General features: G+C 43.0%; 2 protein-coding genes across 3 annotated transcripts in view; one reads left to right on the top strand and one right to left on the bottom strand.

Annotated features, from left to right (window-relative positions):
* Positions 1-552: 552 nt before the first annotated feature.
* LOC109865846 (microtubule-associated proteins 1A/1B light chain 3C) lies at positions 553-1,651 on the bottom strand. Its single transcript, XM_020454315.2, has 4 exons — positions 1,516-1,651; positions 1,379-1,434; positions 1,182-1,288; positions 553-928 (listed from the first exon to the last, which is right to left on the bottom strand). Exons 1-4 carry the CDS (start codon positions 1,574-1,576, stop codon positions 721-723), a joined length of 432 nt encoding a protein of 143 aa, XP_020309904.1. The 5' UTR covers positions 1,577-1,651; the 3' UTR covers positions 553-720.
* Positions 1,652-2,422: 771 nt separating this feature from the next.
* The window catches only part of LOC109865652 (striatin-like), a 94,527-nt gene continuing 69,070 nt past the window's right edge, over positions 2,423-27,879 (top strand). For both annotated transcript variants that reach the window (XM_020453983.2, XM_020453982.2), the window contains exon 1: positions 2,423-2,808. In XM_020453983.2, coding sequence (XP_020309572.1) covers positions 2,590-2,808 — 219 coding nt within the window. In that variant the 5' untranslated portion in view covers positions 2,423-2,589. The remainder of the gene's footprint in view (positions 2,809-27,879) is intronic.

The following is a 27,879-nucleotide window of genomic DNA, read 5'->3' as shown; positions in this document are numbered from 1 at the left end:
AAAAATGGACCCATATTGGATTGAATAGTTATGCATTGACACATGCAGCCATATTCTGATATTTTAACCAATCAGATATGTACAAGAACCTAGAGTATAGGAGTTGATTTGGAGGAATTGGGCAACAGGTCCTTCCTTGATAACTGATGCCTCAGAGTTCCTATTGAAGACAATGTCCAAGTCCACACATTTTGGGGAAATTAAATGAACGGGCACAAGTGACAAAAATAAGTGCAATAGCTGAAATTGCTGCACCATGTTTGCTAAAGTGCTAAGTTGTCAGACTGAAATTGGGCTCAAATATTGAATCAGTGTCCCGCTGGGAAATAACTCCTCAATAATTCAAATTTCTTAGCTGCTTTATGCTGGCATACAAACCCAAAAAGTTAAGACAACCTCTGAAATGACGCACAGAACAGATCTACGACTTCTTAAACATGTTTAACGAGAATGACAGACCGACACCTCCCATTTCTATGCAAATTTGTTTTTTTAGCCCAAAGGTACATATTGCCGCTTTAAGCAATCTAGCCAAAGTGACGTAATACAGAGCATGGTCCTCAAAAGTTTGAAACATTTATTACCTTAAAAACAATATACAAAAACATTGAGTAATATTAAATATCCATATATTGCATTTTATATCTATACACGAAGTTCAGTTATTGGGCCTGCCAAAAGCCGAGGCCTCACATTATCCAATCCTGTATTTATGTCTTCTCAAACATTTCCAGCAATTGGCAATGACTCTTCGTGGATTTCAACACAATTACCAAACATTTCTTGAGAAGCATAGGTCATGTAGAGAAAGCCATCGTCATCCTTGTGGTCCTTGTAGACTTGCGCCATGGTAAGAGACATGCTGGCCAGGCCACTATTATTGATAAGCAGGTAGAACGCTTGACTCTGCATCAGAGACATACGATTTCTGAAACGAGAACGTGCAGAGTATTGACAAGACGTACTCAAAATGTAGAAATTATCTTGCACAAAGTCAAGTAATTTAAAAGTAGTCACAGTCGCGCGCGGCACTCTAGGCTGATACATATCAGGTGATAACCAAGTTTGAAATTATGCACGAGTTCACAAACATTAAAATACATGATTTCAGTCATGTTAAGCCACGCTTGCCAAGTTAAATAAGCAATATTTCAGCTAAACGTTTCTCAAAGGAGACACACCTTATAATGGTGACAAACTGAGTCATGGAAAGTTCTTGGGGGACCAGGAATTTCGTTTTATCAAGAGGCGGCAAGTACTTCTCCCGTTGATACCTTTCAATGATAACCTGTGTGTGGGTGGAAAGGTCACTTTCAGAAGGTGCAAATTCAATGGAACGTAGAATACGGTTTTAGAAATAAGAAATAAGCGAACTTACCGGAATTTTTGTTGGAAACTTTGTTCGGATCCCCGCGACCTCCTGTTTTCTCGTGGCTGTTTGGGATGGAAAACGTGGATGAGATTATAAAGCAACGCATAGTCTACCACATGCGAAGCAACACATTCAATAATCACCAAAGCTTTTTCTCTGCTTGAAGGACTTGGGCTGCTGTGGTTTCTCAAATGGAGGCATCATGTGGGCAAGTGGCTCCTCTCTTCAATTGCTGCTGTCTGATCTAGGCTATAAAAAATGTAACCATGTGGATCAGCCAACAGAAATTAAATAGTGTGGTCGCAGTGACGTATCACCTCATTACCATGGGGTTGGGTCAGCACGCTTCATATGGCTAATGAATTGACCGTGCATAATGACTCGGCTGTGTGTAAAACCAATCCAAATGGTTAAGATCTAAATCTTGAAAATCTTAAATGTTTAATGTAATTGATGTTTGAAAAGAAGACTGTTTGAATTACCAAACATTATATAGAGGTAATTTAGTCATTAAAATATCTTACACACAAATCATACATAGAGGCCTTATAATATTCTCACACTAAAGTAGGCCCTACATCATGTGAGGGCAACATTTTGTTTAATGTATTTTCGTGGATTTCAAAGGACATGAAATTCAGTCGGGGTCGTGGATGATAGGCTTGGGTGTGTGTGCAATGTAAACAACTGGATTAATGGCTCAATGGAATGCATAGATACATTAATGGAATGTGCTATAATATATGAAATATGGCTACCACAGATACACTTCTGTAGCATACATTATGACATTTTCAATTTAAGTTACAAAAAAATCTACTCCGTAGGCCAATTAAAGAAAATGACAGTAAAAAAAGAGAGAACAAGCGAATTTTAGGTTGAAAATGCAGCTATATCTTCTTTGAACTTCAAATTCCATCATACGTAGGGTACAACAGTTGTCAACAGCGCATTTATATCCGATTGGCTTATTCCAGTGTGAATCGTGTAAATCGACCAATGGGTAAAGAAAACACTGGATGTGGGTGGGAGCTGAGTGTGAACGTCATCAATTGACAGCTGGCTGCTCCGACATGAATGTGCCTGCCCAGTAGAGAGAGCTGTAGGTAGCTATTTCCTTTCCATTTCATATCACAGGGGCGGTTAAAGGAAAACCCATCCGTCTGAGCACAGTCGTGCCAGCTTGTGCGAACTGAACCCACACACCTGGCCTGGGCATGGACGAACAGGCAGGGCCCGGCGTGTTCTTTAACAACAACAACAACTCGGGTTTGCCAGGCGCTGGCAAAGGACCGCAGCTGCCGGGCGACGTCGGTGGCGGAGAGGCGGCCAGGGCTCATTACAACATTCCGGGGATATTGCACTTTCTGCAACACGAATGGGCCCGCTTCGAGGTGGATAGAGCGCAATGGGAGGTGGAGCGAGCCGAATTGCAGGTAAACCACGTCAAAATGCCCTGCTTATTTTTGGTTGGGGGTTTACGGTGTTGAGTCCGCCCTAGGAAGATTGAAATTTGTGTCAGGAAGCTTACTCGCGCGCTACGGTCTTTGTGGCGAGAACTGCTCGAGCTACGTTGCTACTAGAGTAGTCTTGGTCGGATGACGTTAGGCACTATAGCCAACCTCGGTCCTGGGAAACCCTGTGCTAAGTCGGTTGAATAATATAAAATGATTCTGATGAACAGTGAAGTTGATTCATGCACTCAATAGGCATGAGTCTTTATTGTGCCTTATGACTTCTCTTAAATGCCATGTCGTAAATATATCAGGTAAGGCTATTAGCATAATGTGATGTGCAGGCCTTGTTTGAGTTGTAGCTCGCAGTGTAAAATTAAATATAAACGCAACAATTTCAAATAATTTACTGATTTACGGTTAATAAAAGGAAATCAGTCAATTGAAATACATTTATTAGCCACTAATCTTTGGATTTCACATGACTGGTAATACAGATATGCATATGTCGGTCACAGATACCTTAAAAACAACATACGGTCGTAGACGTCGATCCAGAGCATCCCACACATGCTCAATGGGTGACGTTTCTGGTGAGTGTGCAGGCCATGGAAGAACAGGGACATTTTATAGCTTCCAGGAATTGTGTACAGATCCTTTCGACATGGTCGTGCATTATCATGCTAAAACATGAGGTGATGGAGGCGGATAAATGGCATGACATTGGGCCTCAGGATCTTGTCACGGTATCTCTGTGCATTCCAATTGCCATTGATAAAATGCAGTTTGTCAGTAGCTTATGCCTGCCCATACCATAACCCCATCGCCACCATAGGACACTGTTCACAATGTTGACATCACCAAACCACTCGCCATCACGTTGTCTGCGGTTGTGAGGCCTGCCAAATTCTCTGAAATGACATTGGAGGAGGCTTATGGTAGATAAATGAACATTAAATTATCTGGCAACAGCTCTGGTGGATATTTCTGCAGTCAGCATGTCAATTGCATGCTCCCTCAACTTGAGACATCTGTGGCATTGTGTTGTGACAACTGCACATTTTAGAGTGGCCTTTTATTGTCCCCAGCACAAGGTGCACCTGTTTAATGATCATGCTGTTTAATCAGCTTCTTGATATGCCACTGTCAGGTGGATGGATTATATTGGCAAATGAGAAATGCTCACTAACAGGGAGGTAAACAATTTTGTGCACATTTTGAGAGAACATTTCTGGGATCTTTTATTTCAGCTCATGAAACATGGGACCAACACTTTTCGTGTTGCGTTTATATTTTTGTTCAGTGCACCTCCGAACATTGCTAACCAAGGCTAGTGCCAAGCTAAGTGCAAGCCTACGCAGCCAATCGTGCGTGGGCGCTAGATCTGCACAATTGTCTAGGCTTGATGTGCAGTCCCGATAATACACTTGTGTCCACTGTAGACCGGCTCGTACATAAGGCATCCTCTATTCAGGCCGCGAAGGCATAACTTTCCTATTTGACTAGCTTAAATGTAAAGAAGGTGGGGGGGAAATATGCATACTTTATTTATGAAACACAGTTTTCCACCAACATTTAGGATGTTGTGCACCGTGTTTAGCCAAGGGTGTGCAACATCCAAAATTGTCAAAAAATGGTGGTGGTAAATTTTTCATAAAGAAAGTATGCTTATTTTCCAGTTTTATTCTACCTTCTCGCCATTAAAGCTAGATGATAGTGCATTGGCGCTAGATCTGCACAATCGGCGGCCTAGGCTAGCTAATTGCGCTTTCTAGAAATGACTCAAGCTTTCTCTGCTGCTCTTATGAATTACATAATTTACAGCACAATTTATGGCTTTTATGACGGTGCATTCATACATTTCAATAGGCATTTTTTTCAATTTTAAAGGGCAATGCTTCATCAGATTCTAAATTATGTGTAACTGTACGTGGCATTTGTGCATCATTTACTTTGACAATGTTCTGCCTCAATCTAAGCAGGCTTTCATTTCTTTCCTTATTGTGCCTTAATGAAAAAGAGCGAATAGGCCATAGATGTCTAAGTTGTATTATCGGTATTGCAGATACCCTCCTGATTCCGGAGTAGGTTTTGAGAAAATTTCCTTCCCATTTACTTCAAGTGCTTATCAGTAGTAGAGGGAGCTCATTGGCAAGCGACAAATGTGTGTCAGAACTCCTCCACTGGCATTGAGCAGAAACCAATTTCCTATCTTAATGCATTTGTTCTGCTACCATGCCATTATATAGTGTAGTAGCAACCCTGCATTCCATTAGTCTTAGCTGAGCAAATGTAAAAATCTAATAGACAGGATATACAGTGCCTTTGGAAGGTATTCACACCCCTTGACCTTTTCTGCGTGTTGTTACAGCCTGAATTTAAAGTGGAATTTTGTTTTCAGACATTTTTACAAAAATGTCATTAATAAAAAATGAAACGCGGAATTGTCTTGAGTCAATAAGTATTCAACCCCTTTGTTATGGCAAGCCTAAATGCGTTCAGGTCAAAAGAAATGTGCTTAACAAGTACCCTAATAAGTTGCATGGACTCACTCTGCAATAATATACTGACCAAAAATGTAAACGTAACATGCAACCTTTACAAAGATTTTGCTGAGTTACAGCTCAGACAAGGAAATCAGTCATTTGAAATAAATTCATTAGGCCCTAATCTATGGATTTTACATGACTGGGTGGGCCTGGGAGGGCATAGGCCCACCCACTGGCTAAGCCTGGCTCCCCAATTAGAGTGAGTTTTCCCCCACAAAAGGGCTGAATTACAGACAGACTTCTCAGCACCAAATGCTCACTAACAGGAATGTAAACAAATGTGTGCACAACATTTGAGAGAAAAATGCTTTTAGTTCATATGGAACGTTTCTGGGATCTTTTATTTCCGCTCATGAACCATGGGACCAGCACTTTACATGTTTTTGTTCAGTGTAGTTCTTATTTGAATGATTATCCAATCTCTGGTTTTACCCAACACATACAATTATCTGCAAGGTCCCTCAGTTGAGTAGTGAATTTCAAGCACAGATTCAACCACAAAGACCAGGGAGCTTTTCCAATGCCTCGCAAAGAAGGGCACCTATTGGTAGATCAGTAACATAAAAAGCAGACACTGAATATCTCTTTCAGCATGGTGAAGATATACATTTGGATGGTGTCTCAATACACCCAGTCACTACAAAGATACAGGTGTACTTCCAGTTGCTGGAACCACTTAGGGATTTCACCATGAGGCCAATGGTGACTTTAAAACAGTTACAGAGTTTAATGGCTGTGATAGGAGAAAACTGAGAATGGATCAACAACATTGTAGTTACTGCACAATACTAACCTAAATGACAAAGTGAAAAGAAGGAAGTCGGTACAGAATAAAAAATATTCCAAAATATGTGTCCTTTTTGCAATAAAGCACTAAAGTAATACTGCAACAAATGTGGCAAAGAAACACTTTTTATTCCTGAATACAAAGCACTCGGTCATATTTTCAAGCATGGTGTTAGCTGCATCATGTTATGGATATACTCATCTGAAGGACTAGGGTGTTTATTTGGATAAAAAGAAACCCAATAGAGCTAAGCACAAAATCCTAGAGGAAAACCTGGTTCAGACTGCTTTCCTACAGACACTGGGTGACAAATTCACCTTTCAGCAGGATAATAACCTAAAACACAAGGCCAAATCTACACTGGAGTTACTTACAAAGAGGATATTGAATGTTCTTGAGTGGCCTAGTTACAGTTTTGATTTAAATCAGCTTGTAAATCTATGGCAAGTCTTGGTCAACAACCAATGACAGAGCAAGAGTTGACAAAAGAATAATTGGCAAATATTGTAAAATCCAGGTGTGTAAAGCTCATAGACCCAAAAAGACTCACCGCTGTAATCGCTGCCAAAAGGGATTCTACCATGTATTGACACAGTGTGGGGGAGGGGGGGGGGGGGGGGGGTTGAATACTTATCTAATCAAGATAATTAGTGTTCTATTTTTTTACTGGTCTTTAAATAATAAAAAAAAAAAGTTATTTCTCATTGACAGAGTATTTTGTGTAGACCGTAAATGTTTTATTTTTTATAATAAAAAAAGACAATGAAATTAGTCCCAATTTGTAACACAACTAAATATGGAAAAAGTTAAGGGGTGTGACGAAAGCGTTTTGCTTCTAGAAACTACTGGAGAAGCAGAGCAGATGGAGATGTTTCTGAACCTTCGTTAGGGCCCTACTCAACAAACTGACCTGGAAGTGCCAGCATTAAAACGTGGGCGGGGAATGCCCACCACAGAGCGCTCAACATTGACTGCACTGAGAGCTTTTAAAAAATGTTTTTCTAATGTTAGTTAGTCGCTAGTATGTGGACACCGGTGGTCACCCAACTCTCTGTTTCCATGTCCTTGTGCTGGAGTGTTGTGACACACCAACATTGTTCTATTATTCTGTAAGTAAATCCTAGACACAATATATATAGTATGATATGTTACGTTTGTATTATTTCGTTGATGTGAATCACCCATTTCATATGACACTACATGACCAAAAGTATATGTAAACACCTGCTTGCAGAACCCACCCCGCTCCTATAACAGCCGCTCTTCTGGGAAGGTTTTCCACTAGATGTTGGAACATTGCTGCGAGTACATGCTTCCATTCAGCCACAAGAGCATTAGTGAGGTCAGGCACTGGTGTTAGGAGATTAGGCCTGACTCACAGTAGGAGTTCCAATTCATCCCAAAGGTGTTCGATGGGGTTGAGGTCAGGGCTCTGTGCAGGCTATTCAAATTATTCTAGACAACCCAATTCTGTATGGACCTCAAGTTGTGCATGGCGGCATTGTCATGTTGAAACAGGAAAGGCTGTTCCCCAAACTGTTGCCACAAAGTTGGAAGCACAGAACAGACTAGAATGTCATTGTATGCTGTATCATTAAGATTTCCCTTCACTAAAACTAAGATGCCTAGCCCAAACCATGAAAAACAGCCCCAGACCATTATTCCTCCTCCACCAAACTTTACAGTTGGTACTATTCATTGAGGCAGGTAGCATTCTCCTGGCGTCCGCCAAAACCAGACTCGTCGTCAGTGTGCCAGATGGTGAAGCGTGATTCATCACTCCAGAGAACACGTTTCCACTGCTCCAGAGTCCAATGGTGGCGAGCTTTACACCACTCCAGCAAATGCTTGACATTGTGCATGCTGACTCCGTAGTGAGTGTTGTAACCTAGAACAGACCATTTTTACGTGCTTCAGCAATCGGTGGTCCCGTTCTGTGAGCTTGTGTGGCCTACCACTTCGGCTGAGCCGATGTTGCTCCTAGATGTTTCCACTTCACAATAACAGCATTTACAGTTGACCGGGGCAGCTCTAGCAGGGCAGAAATTTGACAAAATTACTTATTGGAAAGGTGCCATCCTATGACGGTGCCATTTTGAAAGTCACTGAGCTCTTCAGTAAGGCCATTCTACTGCTAATGTTTGTCTGTGGAGATTGCATGGCGGTGTGCTTGATTTGATATACCTGTCAGCAACGGGTGTTGCTGAAATAGCCAAAGCCACTCATTTGAAGGGGTGTCCACATACTTTTTCTTGCCACTGTATATATATATATATATATCACACACACAAAAGTATGTGAGCCCTTTGGAATTACATAGATTTCTGCATAAATTGATCATCAAATTTGATATGATCTTCATCTCAGTCACAACAATGGAAAAACATAGTGTGCTTAAACTAATAACTCACAAATTATTATATTTTTATTTTCTATATTGAATACATCATTTAAACATTCACAATGTAGGTTGGAAAAAGTGTGTGAACCCCTAGGCTAATGACTTCGCCAAAAGCTAATTGGAGTCAACTAACCTGGAGTCCAATCAATGAGACGAGATTGGAGATGTTGGTTAGAGCTGCCTTGCCCTATAAAAAACACTCACAAAATTAGAGTTTGCTATTCACAAGAAGCATTGCCTGATGTGAACCATGCCTTGAACAAAAGAGATCTCAGAAGACATAAGATTAAGAATAGTTTACTTGCATAAAGCTGGAAAGGGTTACGAAAGTATCTCTAAAAGCTTTGATGTTCATCAGTCCATGGTAAATCAAATCAAATGTATTTATATAGCCCTTCTTACATCAGCTGATATATCAAAGTGCTGTACAGAAACTCAGCCTAAAACCCCAAACAGCAAGCAATGCAGGTGTAGAAGCACGGTGGCTAGGAAAAACTCCCTAGAAAGGTCAAAACCTAGAGAGGAACCAGGCTATGAGGGGTGGCCAGTCCTCTTCTGGCTGTGCCGGGTGGAGATTAGAACAGAGCGTGGCCAAGATGTTCAAATGTTCATAAATGACGAGCATGGTCAAATAATAATCAAATTAGTTGTCGGGTGCAACAAGTCAGCACCTCAGGAGTAAATGTCAGTTGGCTTTTTATAACCATTGAGAGTATCTCTACCACTCCTTCTGTCTCTAGAGAGTTGAAAACAGCAGGTCTGAGACCGGTAGCACGTCCGGTGAACAGGTCAGGGTTCCATAGCCGCAGGCCAAACAGTTGAAACTGGAGCAGCAGTACGGCCAGGTGGACTGGGGACAGCAAGGAGTCATCATGCCAGGTAGTCCTGAGGCATGGTCCTAGGGCTCAGGTCCTCCGAAAGAGAGAATTCGAGAGGGCATACTTAAATTCACACAGCACACAGGACATCTGGAGAAATACTCCAGATATAACAGACAGACCCTAGCCCCTCGACACAAAAATACTGCAGCATAAATACTGGAGGCTGAGACAGGAGGGGTCAGGAGACACTGTGGCCACATCCGATGATACCCCCGGACAGGGCCAAACGGGCAGGATAGGGATATCTTCAACCATCAACTTACCATCTTGAGACCAGGCCGAGTATAGCCCACGAAAGAAGCCACTGCAGTCCAAAAAAAACATTGCTTGCACGTCTGAAGTTTTGCCAATGTGCACCTGGATGTTTTGCAGGAGAATGTAAGGCTATATGTCCGCCAATTGAAGCTCAACAGAAGTTGGGTGATGCAACAGGACAACGACTCAAAACACAGAAGTAAATCAACAACAGAATGGCTTCAACAGAAGAAAATACGGAGTTGCCAAGTCAGAGTCCTGACCTCAACCCGATTTGAGATGTTGTGGCATGACCTCGAGAGCAGTTCACACCAGACATCCCAAGAATATTGCTGAACTGAAACAGTTCCGCAACCACAGAAAACATTGAGTTTATTGCTGCAAAGGAGGATCAACCAGTTATTACATCTAAGGGTTCACATACTTTCCCCATCCTGCACTGTGAATGTTTACACAGTGTGTGTTCAATAAAGACATGAAAATGTATAATTGTTTGTGTGTTATTAGTTTAAGCAGACTGTGCTTGTCTATTGTTGTAAGCTAGATGGAGTAAGATAATTTTAGGACCAATTTATGCAGAAATCCTGGTATTTCCTAATGGTTCTTATATTTTTTATTGCCACTGTGTGTGTTTATCTCTGTCCTGGGTCCTATTCGAAATGGTTGCCTTTGTGACCTTTGTTGGAGTTGGACAATAGTATCCGACGATCACCGACAGGCGCTGGCCTAGCGTTTTGACCCTGAAGTACTGCTGTTGCACAACACTGGGAATCCATGACATCACATTGAGTGTGTGTGTGTATGAGTGGGTTAAAGAATCACGATGAGCTTCTCTCTGCCTCTGCTCCTCCTTTGCCCCAGAGGATGTCTGGCATCATCACCACTTTTCCTTCCCTATTCCCCACACTATAAAGACGTTGCAGAGAAGGTGAAGACGGGAGTTGGTGCAGAAAGAAACAACTAATGGGAGAAAGAACCGATCAATGCTCACCAGCTCCTGTTGGGAGATCACTGTGTTTTTTCTCTTTAAATATTTTTTCTTCTTCTACATAACCCACACTTAATGTAAGTGCTGGGTCTCTGAGGACGACTACATCGGCCTGTTCAGCCTATTTCTTTGACTTTGAGTGCACTAAGCAGCCCCCCACCCCCCCCCCCCCCCCCAATCTGAGATGCCTCAGCATTTGGTATTCAACTCCCTCAGATATAGTCCTTTTCCTCGTTCAGAGACGTTTGTTGCCGAGTGGGAGGCCCAGAGGCTGCCTGCGTTGTTGGGATCTTTCGGATGTCACAGCTTGTCGTCTTCCGCATGATCTTCTACGACCCATAACAACCAGTTTGAGTTTGTTTTTAAGTGACTCATGCCACAGAGCTGACACTACGAATGTCGTGGCTCCCTGCCCCATCGTTAAAACGGAGCCCTGTGTTTTTCACAGGAGCAAGCTCCCAACTGCCCAGGCTGAATCTCAGGCAGCTACTACCCAGTGCTGGTGAGGTGTGGGAGGAGAGGGGGTGCCATGCAGTCAGGCATTTCAAACACACAAATTCTTGAAATGCTGCCTCCCCAGCATTTTTTGTGTACGTACTCCACCACACTGACTGACTAGTATACTAATCGACGTGTTACGCCTTTTCTGGGTCATCACATTTTGTAATTTCCCCACAAGTGTTTATTCCAATGACTCCCTTCAACCGCCCTGGTACAGTATGTCCATTGAGAATGTGTGAGAAAGTCTTCTCTGGAGGAGCGTGTGCGTCTCCAATGGCACTCATTCACTATTTAGTGCACTACTTTTTACCAGATACCTATGGGTGCCGGTCAAAAGAATTGCACTTTAAAGGGAATAGGGTGCCATCTGGGATGTAGCCAAAGAGTGTTCTCTCAGGCAGTTGGGTTTACAGTAGCCCAGCACCTCCAGCCTATGAGTAATGATGTCTGGTATTCTAACGAGAGGCCCACCTACTAGCACTATGAACACCATCGGTGTGTTTTACAGGTGTTTATATTGGAAGGGTCTGTCTGGCACCGTGAACAGCTGCAGTATTCATACTTGTTTTGCTGTGTTATTTCTTTGCATTTTATTCCATAATGCATTGGCCTTCAGATGATTTAAAGATTGCACTTCATGAGTTGTTTCACAACATGAATAATTGTTTACTTTTTTTTACTTGGACATTCAGTTTTATATACTGTACACAACACAGTGCCAAAGCCAATGCTGGACCTCCCTCGGTGCAAATCGAGCCATTTATTCAAAATGGTAAGAGGTCACAGGCCAATAGTTTGCAGAGTTGGTTGATGCCACCTTTTCTATCTCAATTATAATTGTGCATAATGTACCTTTTCATTTTCCAAATAACACCTTCTACTGATGATTTGCAGACCACCGTGCTTTCAGTGTGTTTGCTGTCATATCATGCCACTTAACTTTGAATAATTTATGTAAATAGTGATGGGCTATGGGGGGAATAAGGCCTGCAGGCTACTATTAAAGTATCACTGCTTTGGCGTGTAATTCCAATGCCCCTTTATCTTTTAAGTATTATTTTTTCAGACTTTCATCTCACTAACTAAATGATTTCGTCAAGAGACCGCTGTGCAATAGCCGTTGCTGTGTGTAGACATAGTATGCCTAGGATTATGCATAACTGACTGCATGTCTAGGCACAATCGGGACCTTGCTGTCATAGCACACACTTCTTCAAATTCCAGAATGCTGGTTTTACAGCTTTCCATCCATTATCCCATGTAATGAGGTAGTATATTATAAGACCAGACTCTTATCTTTCTGCTGTCTGAGGTATGTTTATCTGCTCAGACTTTGCACATTTACCACCATGTTATGATGACATGATGACACAGGAGATCAGTTGACACCCAGGCAGCAATTTGTCCACTCTGGGGAGAAGGTGTGGAGACTGGGACTAGTGCATCTATAAGCAGTCTCTTGACCTCTGGATCGGTGGCGGAGGGGGTGAATTGAGACAGAGAGCGCCCCAGAGGCTGACGGCCTACTCCAGTGGAACTCATCTAGCAGCTCCAGAAATACTTTTGGCCCCGCCACAACATGTCAGGTGTAAATATATCTCATAAACCAATTAGAATTTGGAAATATATTCTCCTGCAATGTGTGTAGTAAAAGTGTGACAGTACGAAGGGTACCTCACCTCAAAGCATGAGAGAATAGAAATAATCCAAATTAGCTAGGTTTCCATCCAATTGGCGACAGATTTTCATGTGAATATGATCTGCATCAAACAAATATGCGATGGTTTTGTTACAAAAACAAATTTGATAAATAGCAAACTTGCCCAAAATGGTTTTGATGCATGCTCTCTAGACCAGTGGTTACCAAGCTGTACTTCATGTGGTCTGCAAATGTTGTTTTTTTTTCTTCTTAGAAACATAATAACAGTTGGGAATATTAATGGTATTAAAAGCAATTTTACATTACTTTTCACAATGCAAATTGTTTATTAATAGGCCTTTTAATTTGTTACATTCACTGCTATAATTGGCAAATCTTGACCGGCAAGATATTTTGTTTTAAAATGTGACTGCGAATGGTGGTCCTCGAGCTTTGAACAATGATTTGGTGGTCCCTGGAACGGTAAAAGGTTGGGAAGCACTGCTCTAGACAACAGTTTGCTGGTAAAGTGGACAAGGTATGTTGTATGATGAGACATGGATAAGATATTTATTTTATTTTATAGTAGTCAGCCAAGCACCGATCATCGTGTCATCAGCCAACAAATAATACCCTGGATATCTTTGAAATTTGCATTAATCATCACCATGCACTGAACCACCATGTGAAGTTCATCACAATGATCCAAGATGGCGTAGCAGTGTAGACGTGTTTTGTCGTTGTCCATTGTAAATCCTGTGTAAAAATAAAATAATAATTAATATTAACATCTTATTTTTCAATCTCTTTTTCCATTTTTTAAATTAAATATACCTTCCAGCAACCCGCCTCACCCAATGTGATATGGATCTGCAGTTTTTTTGACCTTATAGCTAGAATTTCCATCAGATGCTAATTAGCTACTAGCTATTCAGTCATTGTTAGCCACTGCTAGCGGCCTTTAGTAGCCTTAAGCCATACACTCATCCTACTTGTCCAAGCCTCCCCAGATTCTCCTTCACCCAAATCCAGATAGCAGATGTTCTGAAAGAGCTGAAAAACCTGGACCCATACAAATCAGCCAGGCTAGACAATCTGGACCCTCTCTTCCTAAAATTATCTGCTGCCATTGTTGCAATCCCTATTACTAGTCTGTTCAACCTCTTTCGTATCGTCCGAGATTCCTAAAGATTGGAAAGCTGCCCCGGTCAGCCCCCTCTTCAAAGGGGGTGACACCCGATACCCAAACTGTTATAGACCTATATCCATCCTGCCCTGCCTTTCTAAAGTCTTCGAAAGCCAAGTTAACAAACAGATCACTGACCATTTCGAATCCCACTGTACCTTCTTCGCTGTGTAATCCAGTTTCCGAGCTGGTCATTGGTGCACCTCAGCCACGCTCAAGGTACTAAACGATGTCATAACTGTCATTGATACAAGCCAGTACTGTGCAGCCGTCTTCATCAACCTGGCCAAGGCTTTCGATTCTGTCAATCATCGTATTCTTCTCGGCACAGTCAACAGCCTTGGTTTCTCAAATGACTGGCTCGTCTGGTTCACCAAATACTTAGCAGACAGAGTTCAGTGTGTCAAATCGGAGGGCCTGTTGTCTGGACTTCTGGCAGGTAACTTTGTCACTAAATTTGATTGCTTTTCTGATTTCCATCGTTTACCTTTGATGAGCTTCGGATGTTTTCACTCACGAGACTCCCAGTTAGATAGCCAATGTTCCTTTTTTCCCAAAATATTATTTTTGTAGGCGAAATAGCTCCGCTTGTTCTTCACTTTTGGCCGAGAAATCGCCCGGAAATTGCAGTCACGAAAATGCAGAAAAATATTCCAAATTAGCTCCATAATATCGACAGAAACATGGCAAATGTTGTATATAATCAATCCTCAAATGTGTTTTTCAAATATCTATACGATAATATATCAACCGGGACTGGTGACTTCTTAGTAGGATAGAGAGAAACAATGGCCGCATTTGTCCTTTACGCACCAAACACTCTGAGAGCTTCAGCTGACCACTGACGCAATGTTGACATTCAAGCTCATTTTTCAAAATAAAAGCCTAAAACTATGTATTGTGACACTAGACACATTAGGGAAGCCATAGAAAAGGTAATCTGGTTGATAGCCCATTCACTGCTCAATAGGGACGCATAGGAATGCAGAGCCTTCTAAATAAGAGTCCATTCCTGTTTGGATTTTTCTCAGGCTTTTGCCTGCAACATCAGTTCTGTTATACTCACAGACAATATTTTTACCGTTTTGGAAACTTTAGTGTTTTCTATCCTAAGCTGTCAATTATATGCATATTCATATTCCGTTTACTACGGGAACGTTATTTTTCCAAAAATGAAAATACTGCCCCCTAGTCACAAAAGGTTAAATGCCAGTAAAACCAAATGCATACTCTTCAACCGATCGCTGCCTGCCCGACTAGCATCACTACTCTGGACGGTTCTGACTTAGAATGTCTGAACTACAAATACCTAGGTATCTGGTTAGATTGTGAACTCTCCTTCCAGACTCATATTAAGCCTCCAATCCAAAATTCAATTTAGTATCGGCTTCCTGTTTTGCAACAAAGCCTCCTTCACTCACGCTGCCAAACACCCTCGTAAAATTGACTATCCTACCGATCCTAGACTTCGGCGATGTCAATTTTCAAAATAGCCTCCAACACTCTACTCAGCAAATTGGATGCGGTCTATCACAGTGTCATCCGTTTTGCCACCAAAGCCCCATATACCACCCACCACTGCGACCTGTATGCTCACGTCGGCTGGTCCTCGCTACATATTCGTCGCCAGACCCACTGGCTCCAGGTGATATGTCTTTGCTAGGTAAAGCTATGCCTTACCGCAGCTCACTGGTCACCATAACAACACCCACCCGTAGCACGCGGTCATCCCCAAAGCCAACACCTCCTTTGGCCGCCTTTCCTTACAGTTCTCTGCTGCCAATGACTGGAACGAGTTGCAGAAATCGCTGAAGTTGGAGACTCATATCTCCCTCACTAACTTTAAGCATCAGCTATCAGAGGAGCTTGCCGATCACTGCAGCTCTACACAGCCCATCTGTAAATAGCCCATCCAATTTCCTACCTCATCCCCATATTGTTTTTATGTACTTTTTTTTTGTTGCTCTTTTGCACACCAGTATTTCTACTTGCACATCGATCACTCCAGTGTTATTTTGTAATTACTTTGCTACTCTTGGCCTATTTATTGCCTTACCTCCTTACTCCATTTGCACACACTTTTTTTTCTATTGTGTTATTGGCTGTACTTTTGTTTATCCCATTCTTTCGTCGCACCGCTTTGCTTCATCTTGGCCAGGTCGCAGTTGTAAATGAGAACTTGTTCCAATTGGCCTCCCTTTTTAAATACAGGTGAAATAATCATATAAAATAACTCCTATTTCGTCTGTGCATAGGAACTTTACCTCTACCAACATGTACATTTTACCTCGACTAACCTGTGCCACCTAACATTGACTCTGTACCCTACCCCCTCTGTATATAGCCTCGCTACTATTATTTATTGTTGCTCTAATGATTTATTTTTGTATTTTCCTCTTTTTTCAATTTTTTTAAACATAAGTTTATTTTAGTAAATACTTTCTTAACACTTATTTTTCTTAACTGCAGTATTGGGTAAGGGCTTGTAAGTAATCATTTCACTGTAAGGGGGAACAATTCCTGTTGTATTCGGCGCATGTGACATACGATTTGATCTGCCTTATGCTTTTCCACGTCACGACAACACAACCTATGCTCTCGTGGCACCAAGTTCACCTCGACATGTTTATTATATCAATATTCGCTTTTTTTCAATACACTCAATTGTAGAATCTATTTCACCGGCCAGAAAGGTATCATGTGACATGGGAGAACTTTGGAAGGTTGAAAACCAGGCGGGCTGCAGCGTTCTGGAGTAAATTTATGTGTCAGGTAATTCATCCAAATTAATATGGTTGGATGGAAACCTGGTTAATGTCTAACATTTATTGGATAGGTTTCTAGCGTGCACAGGAGCCTTTCTGAGATGAGTTTCAGTTTGTCTTTAAATGTTTTTTTGTTTTTTTACCAGTAAACCTTTTGTTTAAAAAAATGTAAATCCCTCTTGCTCTTCTTGGAGAGTGCTGGTGGCTATTGTTTTTAACTCTTTCTTTGAAGATATGCCCACACCAAAAAGGCTTTTCTTGATCCACTTGCTGTTCTAATGGAGTATCTCTCTGACCTAATGTTCTCGCATCACCTTTGTGTCTTCGCTATAGCGGCGGAGCTGAAGTAATGACGATGTTGGGTATAATATTCCTGCACCAGTGTGATCACGGAAGAGCTCTGCCAGCAGTTAGTGTCACATTCCCATAGATGAGTCTCCAACATCTCTTGGAGATGGAGGGGGTGTGGGCTTCCTCACGTGTCTGGACAGGTGAGCGAATGTCGCGGGGAATGCACAGCACTCTCTTCATGTGGAAATCACAACAGACTCCATGCGTCATTTCACAATTGCCATTAGCAATACCACCCATTCTGTGGCAGTAATGCTGCTGGCTGGAGTTTAAGTTTTTGATTTATACCCCATGATGCGTTGTTTAAATAATGTAACTTATATTGTAGTCAATTTAGCAGAGTGACTTAAAGTAGTGAGTGTGTGCTTTTTTTGTACCGGTACCCTGTGGGCATCGAACCCATAACCCTGGCATTGCAAGCGCCTTGCCATACCAACTGAGCCACACAGCATCACTTGTTGGGGGTAATCTGGGTGGACACGTGGGATAGACACAATACATGCTTCTTAAGTAATGATGCGTCACTCCCATGCTTCTGCATCGGCAACACGGGCCAAAGCAAAGCCCAGGTTTATACCTCTTCCCTTTGACCTCATTCAGAGGCTCCCTTGTTAGGAATGGAATGCACACCTGCTTGTTTTGCCATGTAATGCAAACTACGGAGCCAAATGCACCACACCCTGGTTCACGCCTAAGCACCATAAAGCACTCGACCATTGTTGTCAACAACAGGAGGTGCCTGGCAGACATAACACCCTGGAGAGTGGCACTGAGGCATCCACCTCGTCCATCTTACAATGTGTTCCGGGTCAGTGCAAAATTGATTGTGCCTCCAAAATGTTCACCTTTTTGTGCTGTGAAATGACAACTCTGGGAACCATGAGTGTGTAAGAGTGACTTTGGGTGTGTGCACCAGCAGATGCGAGTCCTGGCATCCCTGTGCGGTGTAAACCTGATGTAGGCCTAATGAATATATACAGATGCAGTATTTATCTTACTGTAAACACTGTACTCCTTTTATATTTATCACATAGGAATTACAGGTCACCAGTCCAACTGATTTACCATGTAAGTATAGTAATGTTTCTGTCCCACAGTTTTTGACCACTACAATCAGTTGATTCTTATAACCTGGATCATGTGATGATGACACATTAGTGATGGATGCGATTGGACTGGTGACCTGATCAAGTTTCAGTTAGTACTAACTGATTGCTCAGTAGCAGTGTTGGACAAAATCATGCATACAGGTCCTGGGTGTTTCTGGCGGGCTTGCTGTTGCTTTAAGAAAGGGCCTTGGGAATAATGGGGGGTGTTTACAAAATACCACCACTGCAGTCCATAGCAAGGACAACTGACACGGTAGAAGAAAAGAATGTGGATGCAAGAGAGCGACTAAAATAAACTTTAGTCGTCAGTTCTTACTAGTCGGGCACTGTTAACTTCTTCTTTCTGGCCCTTGTGATGTTATCCACGGGTTACAACTCATGGCAGGTGTCATCTGGTCCTCAAGCATGTGGACCAGATGATGACAGGCTGAGAGCGAGGCGTAGAAGGAGACGAGGGTGAGATGTCGGCAGGCTCGCACCACAGAGCGAGATGGAAGAGAGGGCCCTGTGGCGTTCTCTAGAGAGAAACTACTTCCTTCCTTGCTCCCTTCTTCGTGCCCCTCAGGGGAAACCAAAAACCAGACGAGATTATGAATCCTGTAATTCACATTTTGATGTAAGCAAGAGGAATAAAAACAAATACCCGTGGCTTTCTTAGTCTCCAAAAATATCTCCTCAGTTTGTCAAGCCCCCGGTTGGTCCTTCTCCTTTGGAATTGTTTTGATCGATTTTGTTGTCTTTTTAAAGTGTCTACTGGTTTTATAAAGAAAATATTTACATAATTTCATAATTTCTAGAGACTGTTATGAAATGTAAAATGGATGTGTGTGTGTATTGAATTAACCATACACTTAACTCAAAAAGGAAACATTTGTTTAAGTAATCACACAGGCGTATGCATGCTCTGTTCTCCATGTCGGTTGCCAGATTAAAAGGAATCTGAGCAGACAACCTGTTTGTGCCTCAGAGAGACCACATACTCTTGTGGTCCTCACTCTCCACACACAGTGTGTGTGTGTGTGTGTGTGTGCGCTGCCATCAATTCAGACAGAGCCAGGGGACTGCTCCAGCCGTTTCGGTATTAAGGTTCAGCACTGGAGAGAGACCCTGCCGACGTCAATCTCGACAGTATGTTTTTACTAAAGTGTTGAACACCAGTATCCAGGATACCGCTTTGGCAAAACCCGTTGGGCCTGCTGTTAGCTGTCATGTTGTTTCTTGTTTCGTATTTGGAAAGTCTGTGCTCTCAACTTTTCTAGCAGGCTACCTATAAAGGGATTTTCACACTACTGAGCCAAACTGCACTGTGCTTACCTGGTTACGTATCCAGCATAGCTGCTGTAACCGTGCTTAAAAGGACAATGTGAAAATAAATTATCCGAGCCAGCACAGTTTGCTTCGGATCATCACGATAGTTCATAAACTAGCAACTACAGCCGGGAAGAACTATTGGATATTAGAGTGGCGGTAACTCACCAGAACTTCCAGGATTATGTCTTCCCTGGAGCAGATCCTTTGTTTGCTCTCTATCAACATATTGATTGTGGTACTCGCGCTGCTAAAACTCTTGTCCATTGTTATACTACCTTCCAGAATGCATATAAGGCCCTCCCTTGCCCTCCATTCGGCAAATATGACCACGAGTCCATCTTGCTCCTCCCCTCCTAATGGGCAGAAACTGAAACGGGAAGCACCCGTGGTAAGGACAGTTCAACGCTGGTCTGACCAATCGGAATCCACGATTCAAGATTGTTTTGATCACGCAGCCTGGGATATGTTTAGAGTAGCTTCAGAAAATAAGATCGACACACATACCGGTACGATGAAAGAGTTTATCAGTAAGTGCATAGGATATGTACCCACTGACTTATAAAACCTATCCCAACCAGAAAGTTTTGATAGATGAGAGTATTTGATCCCCTGCTGATTTTGTATGTTTACCCACTGACAAAGAAATGATCAGTCTATCATTTTAATGGTAGGTTTATTTGAACAGTGAGAGACAGAATAACAACAAAAAATCCAGGAAAACGCATGTCAAAAATGTTATAAATTGATTTGCATTTTAATGAGGGAAATAAGTATTTGAACCCTCTGCAAAACATGACTTAGTACTTGTTGGCAATCACAGAGGTCAGACGTTTCTTGTAGTTGGCCACCAGGTTTGTACACATCTCAGGAGGGATTTTGTCCCACTCCCCTTTGCAGATCTTCTCCAAGTCATGAAGGTTTCGAGGCTGACGTTTGGCAACTCGAACCTTCAGCTCCCTCCACAGATTTTCAATGGGATTAAGGTCTGGAGACTGGCTAGGCCACTCCAGGACCTTAACTTCTTGATGCACCCATCCCTTTAGCGGGATCATTTTCGTCAGTGCCAAATTCAAATTAAATTACTAAAAATATTACATTTTCATGAAATCACAAGTGCAGTATAGCAAAACACAAAGCTTTTCGGCGAAAGCATATCAAGCGTTTATGTAAGCACATCTCTCTCAGTAGACAAAATATTACAAACAGCTAGTAGCCAAGTAGATTGGTCACGAAAGTCAGAAAAGCAATAAATTAAATCGCTTACCTTTTGATCTTCAGAAGTTTGTACTCACAAGACTCCCAGTTACACAATAAATGTTCCTTTTGTTCCATAAAGATAATTTTTATATCCAAAATACCTCCATTTGTTTGGCCCGTTTATGTTCAGAAATCAACAGACTCGAGCGGTCACGACATCGCAGACGAATATTCCAAATAGTATCCGTAATGTTCGTAGAAACATTTCAAATGTTTTTTATAATCAATCCTCAGGTTGTTTTTACAATATATAATCGATAATATATCAACCGGGAATGTAGCTTCTTCAATAGGAGAGACAGAGAAAATGGCTGCTCCAAGCTGTTGCACATACAAAACACTGCCGGCACCCAGACATGGATCACATTGCGTCATTGTTTCTCGCTCATTTTTCAAAATAAAGGCCTGAAACTATGTCTAAAGACTGTTCACACCATGGGGAAGCCATAGGAAAAGGAATCTGGTTGATATCCCTTTAAATGGAGAGATGGCAGGCTATGGAACATGGAGCTTTCAAAATAGAGGCCACTTCCTGGTTTGATTTTACTCAGGTTGTCACCTGCAATATCAGTTCTGTTATACTCAGACAATATTTTGACAGTTTTGGAAACTTTAGTGTTTTCTAACCTAATCTGGCAATTATATGCATATTCTAGATTCTGGGTCTTAGAAATAGGCAGTTTAATTTTGGTATGTTTTACATCAAAATACTGCCCCCTACACTCGAGGTTACTGTGCTTCTTCTTGAGCCACTCTTTTGTTGCCTTGGCCGTGTGTTGTGGGTCATTGTCATGCTGGAATACCCATCCACGACCAATGTTCAATACCCTGGCTGAGGGAAGGAGGTTCTCACCCAAGATTTGACGGTACATGGACCCTTCCATCGTCCCTTTGATGCGGTGAAGTTGTCCTGTCCCCTTAGCAGAGAAACACCCCCAAAGCATAATGTTTCCACCTCCATGTTTGACAGTGGGGATGGTGTTCTTGGGGTCATAGGCAGCATTCCTCCTCCTCCAAACACGGCGAGTTCAATTGATGCAAAAGAGCTCCATTTTGGTCTCATCACAACACTTTCAGCCACCCTCTGAATCATTCCGATGTTCATTGGTAAACTTCAGACGGGCATGTATATGTGCTTTCTTGAGCAGGGGGACCTTGCGGGCTCTGCAGGATTTCAGTCCTTCACAGCGTAGTGTGTTACCAATTGTTTTCTTGGTGACTATGGTCCCACCTGCCTTGCGATCGTTGACAAGATCCTCCCGTGTAGTTCTGGGCTGATTCCTCACCGTTCTCATGATCATTGCAACTCCACGAGGTGAGATCTTGCATGGAGTCCCAGGCCGAGGGAGATTGACAGTTCTTTGGTGTTTCTCCCATTTGTGAATAATCTCACCAACTGTTGTCACCTTCTCACCAGAGCATGCGCAGACCAGCTGGCTGGTGTGTTTACAGATATATTCAATCTCTCCCTATTCCAGTCTGTTGTCCCCACATGATGGCCACCATTGTCTCTGTACCAAAAGTAATTGAACTAAATGACTATCCCCACGTAGCACTCACCTCTGTTATCATGAAGTGCTTTGAGAAACTAGTCAAGGATCATATCACCTCCACCTTACCTGCCACCCTAGACCTACTTCAATTTGCTTACCGTCCCAATAGATCCACAGACGACGCAATCGCCTGCACACTGCCCTTTCCCATCTGGACAAGAGGCATACCTATGTAAGAATGCTGTTCATTGCCTACAGCTCAGCATTCAACACCATAGTACTCTCCAAGCTCATCATCAAGCTCGAGACCCTGGGTCTGAAACCCGCCCTGTGCAACTGGGTCCTGGACTTCCTGACGGGTCACCTCCAGGTGGTGAAGGTAGGAAACAACATCTCCATCCTCACTGACCCTCAACACTGGTGCCCCACAACGGTGCGTTCTCAGCCCTCTCCTGTTCTGTTAGAGGCTTGAGTACCAACAATGACGAGACATCCTACAGGGAGGCAGTGAGGGCTCTGGGAGTGTGGCACCCGGAAAATAACCTCACTCAACATGAACAAAACTAAGGAGCTGATCGTGGACTTCAGGAACCAGCAGAGGGAGCACCCCCCCCTGTCCACATCGATGGGACTGCAGTGGAGAAGGTGGAAAGCTTCAAGTTCCTCGGCGTACACAATCACTGAAATGGTCCACCCACACAGATAGTGTGGTGAAGGCGCAACAGCGCCTCTTCAACCTCAGGAGGCTAAAGAAATGTTGGCTTAACACCTAAAACCCTCACAAACTTTTACAGATACACAATTGAGAGCATCCTGTTGGGCTGTTTCACTTCCCGGTACGGCAACTGCGAGGCTCTCCAGAGGGTGTCGCAATCTTCCCACCCTCCTGGACAGCTACAGCACCCACGTCACAGAAAGGCCAAAAAGATCATCAAGGACATCAACCGCCCGAGCCAATGCCTGTTCACCCCGCTATCACCAGTTGGGACCGAGAGACTGGAAAAATGTCTTCTATCTCAAGGCCATCAGACTGGTAAACAGCCATCACTAGCACATCAGAGGTGGCTGCCTATAGAATAGATTAGGAATCACTGGCCACTTTTGGAAATGGACCACTAGACACTTTAATGTTTCTGTATCTAGCATTACTCTTCTCATATTTATAAACTGCACTCCACACTTCTACGGTATCTTAAGTCACATTTTTTACATATTGCATCACCCATCTCATATGTGTATATACTGCATTGTATTATATACTACACCACTGACTGTTAAACAGCCATCTTCAGCACGTCAAAGGCTGCTGCCAGTAGACATAGATTAGGAATCACTGTCCACTTTAAGGAAATGAAACACTAGCCGCTTTAATAATGTTTCCATATTTTGCATTAGTCATCTCATATGTATATACTGTACTCTATACTATTCTATGGTATCTTAGTCACTTTAATTGTGGGTAAATATTGCATCACCCATCTCATATGTATGAACTGTATTCTATGCTATGCTGCTCTGATATATATGTATATATTGTTAATCCATTCCTTACTTATGTGTATTTTGAGTATATGTTGTGAAACTGTTCAAATCAAATGTATTTGTCACATACACATGGTTAGCAGATGTTAATGCAAGTGTAGTGAAATGCTTGTGCTTCTAATTCCGACAATGCAATAATAACCAACGAGTAATCTAAGCTAACAATTCCAAAACTACTACCTTATACACACACAAGTGGAAAGGGATAAAGAATATGTACATAAAGATATATGAATGAGTGATGGTACAGAACGGCATAGGCAAGATGCAGTAGATGGTATCGAGTACAGTATATACATATGAGAGTAATGTAGGGTATGTAAACATTATATTAAGTAGCATTGTTTAAAGTGGCTAGTGATATATTTTACATCAATTCCCATTATTAAAGTGGCTGGAGTTGAGTCAGTGTGTTGGCAGCAGCCACTCAATGTTAGTGGTGGCTGTTTAACAGTCTGATGGCCTTGAGATAGAAGCTGTTTTTCAGTCTCTCGGTCCCAGCTTTGATGCACCTGTACTGACCTCGCCTTCTGGATGATAGCGGGGTGAACAGGCAGTGGCTCGGGTGGTTGTTGTCCTTAATGATCTTTATGGCCTTCCTGTGACCATCGGGTGGTGTAGGTGTCCTGGAGGGCAGGTAGTTTGCCCCCGGTGATACGTTGTGCAGACCTCACTACCCTCTGGAGAGCCTTACGGTTGTGGGTGGAGCAGTTGCCGTACCAGGCGGTGATACAGCCCGACAGGATGCTCTCGATTGTGCATCTGTAGAAGTTTGTGAGTGCTTTTGGTGACAAGCCAAATTTCTTCCGCCTCCTGAGGTTGAAGAGGCGCTGCTGCGCCTTCTTCACGACGCTGTCTGTGTGGGTGGACCAATTCAGTTTGTCCGTGATGTGTACGCCGAGGAACTTAAAACGTACTACCCTCTCCACTACATCGATGTGGATAGGGGGGTGCTCCCTCTACTGTTTCCTGAAGTCCACAATCATCTACTTTGTTTTGTTGACGTTGAGGCTGAGGTTATTTTCCTGACACCACACTCCGAGGGCCCTCACCTCCTCCCTGTAGGCCGTCTCGTCGTTGTCGGTAATCAAGCCTACCACTGTAGTGTCGTCCGCAAACTTGATGATTGAGTTGGAGGCGTGCATGGCCATGCAGTCGTGGGTGAACAGGGAGTACAAGAGAGAGCTCAGAACGCACCCTTGTGGGGCCCCAGTGTTGAGGATCAGCGGGGTGGAGATGTTGTTACCTACCCTCACCACCTGGGGGCGGCCCGTCAGTAAGTCCAGTACCCAGTTGCACAGGGCGGGGTCGAGACCCAGGGTCTCGAGCTTGATGACGAGTTTGGAGGGTACAATGGTGTTAAATGCTGAGCTGTAGTCGATGAACAGCATTCTCGCATAGGTATTCCTCTTGTCCAGATGGGTTAGGGCAGTGTGGTTGAGATTGTGTCGTCTGTGAAACTATTTGGGCGGTAAGCAAATTGGAGTGGGTCTAGGGTGTCAGGTAGGGTGGAGGTGATATGGTTCTTGACTAGTCTCTCCTAGCACTTCATGATGACGGAAGTGAGTGCTACGGGGCGGTAGTCGTTTAGCTCAGTTACCTTAGCTTTCTTGGGAACAGTAACAATGGTGGCCCTCTTGAAGCATGTGGGAACAGCAGACTGGGATAAGAATTTATTGAATATGTCCGTAAACACACCAGCCAGCTGCTCTGAGGACGCGGCTGGGGATGCTGTCTGGGCCTGTAGCCTTGCGAGGGTTAACACGTTTAAATGTTTTACTTACGTTGGCTGCAGTGAAGGAGAGTCCGCAGGTTTTGGTTGCGGGCCATGTCAGTGGCACTGTATTGTCCTCAAAGCGGGCAAAAAAGTTATTTAGTCTGCCTGGGAGCAAGACATCCTGGTCCGTGACAGCGCTGGTTTTCTTTTTGTAATCCGTGATTGACTGTAGACCCTGCCACAAACCTCTTGTGTCTGAACCGTTGAATTGTGACTCTACTTTGTCTCTATACTGATGCTTAGCTTGTTTGATTGCCTTGCAGAGGGAATAGCTACACTGTTTGTATTCGGTCATGTTTCCGGTCACCTTGCCCTGTTTAAAAGCAGTGGTTTGCGCTTTCAGTTTCACGTGAATGCTGCCATCAATCCATGGTTTCTGGTTTGGGAATGTTTTAATCGTTGCTATGGGAACGACATGACATCGTCAATGCACTTTCTAATGAACTCGCTCACCGACTCAGCATATTCGTCAATGTTGTTGTTGGAAGCAATGCGGAACATATCCCAGTCCACGTGATGGAAGCAGTCTTGAAGCGTGGAATCAGATTGGTTGGACCAGCGTTGAACAGACCTGAGTGCGGGAGCTTCTTGTTTTAGTTTCTGTCTGTAGGCAGGGATCAACAAAATGGAGTCGTGGTCAGCTTTTCCGAAAGGAGGGCGGGGGAGGGCCTTATATGCTTCTACACCTGCATTGCTTGCTGTTTGGGGTTTTAGGCTGGGTTTCTGTACAGCACTTTGAGATATCAGCTGATGTACGAAGGGCTATATAAATAAATTTGATTTGATTTGATATGCATCGCGGAAGTTAGAATAGCAATGATCCAAGGTTTTACCAGCCTTGGTTGCGCAATCGATATGCTGATACAATTTAGGGAGTCTTGATTTCAGATTAGCCTTGTTAAACTCCCCAGCTACAATGAATGCAGCCTCAGGATATGTGGTTTCCAGTTTGCAAAGAGACAAAGTTCGTTCAGGGCCATCGATGTGTCTGCTTGGGGGGAATATATACGGCTGTGATTATAATCGAAGAGAATTCCCTTGGTAGATAATGCCAATGTTAGATATTTCTGCACTGTCAGAGCTAGAAGCACAATTATTTTGCTGCACCCGCAATAAGATCTGCAGAAACACATGTATGTGACCAATACATTTGATTTGAAATGACACATGACTACATTACAGTCGGCCACTGCAGACCGACCGATCTACAGGTCACACGGAGTAGTCATTTAGGATGCCAGGTTATTTGTAGATCAGTCAGTCTGCAGTTGCCAAATGCACTTTAACTACCCCCTTTAATCGTGCACTGTTAAGAGTGTGACTCCGTAAGGATCCCTGGCTATTACTCCTCGCCTTGTTTGCTCCAATTGTCGCTGCGTGGCACAGAAATGGCCCCCGGGATGCTCTTATCCAGGTTATTAAACCAAATCAATTGAGACACTGCGCCATGGCTGGTCAATTAGCGTCCACTTCGTTAAGCTGTGTTGAAGGACCAGAGAGGAGCATTCAGGATCGCCTTGAACCAGGGTGGTGAAATACAGTAACAGTAAAACCCTGTTCAGTTCCCATATGTATTAAGTGTCTCTGAGTAGGGGTGCTGATTTAAAATACATTTGGCCTTTTAGTCCACAAGATTGCATGGATGGGGCCAGCTGATCCTAGATCAGCACTCCTGTTCTGAGGCGCTTGATACATATGGCCCTTGGTATCTTTAAAGCTGTCTGGCTGTTTGTTAGTCATCTAAATACAGCCACTCTGAGTGACCGCTTTGTGTTTGCCTTACAGCACCTCTTATCTGTCAAAGGTGTGCGTGTGTCACACACCCTCTCCTGATCCCTAACCTCATTGCTCCCCGCTACTGTATTGTGATATGGAGGGCAATACTAATGTGGCACAGTGTAGCCATGGCGACTTTGGCCGGGCCTTCTATGTATATTCTCCCCAAGGCCCACGTTCTGTCAGTCATGTTGTCACATTCCGTATTCTGCAAAGATCTATCTTCGTTGAAATGGATCATTGTTTTGAATTAAGCCTATAGCTTGACAACTCCATAGTCATTATGTAGTATTATATTACTTCCAGATGAATTTAGCCTCTTACTGAAACCAAGAGTTACATTATACTAAGGATATATCAGTCAACATAATGTTGGTGTATTTGCTTGAACTAAGCAGCTCTGAAACCTTAAGGATGAAATACATTTTGTGGCTTGTGTACTGGAACGGTGTATGGGCCCGTGTACATAAATGTGGCACAAGTTA

The sequence above is a fragment of the Oncorhynchus kisutch genome, linkage group LG20, assembly GCF_002021735.2.
Source record: "Oncorhynchus kisutch isolate 150728-3 linkage group LG20, Okis_V2, whole genome shotgun sequence".
In the NCBI taxonomy this organism is placed as follows: domain Eukaryota; kingdom Metazoa; phylum Chordata; class Actinopteri; order Salmoniformes; family Salmonidae; genus Oncorhynchus; species Oncorhynchus kisutch.
The sequence above is the reverse complement of the archived record's forward strand: the minus strand, read 5'-3'. Positions and strand labels throughout refer to the sequence as shown.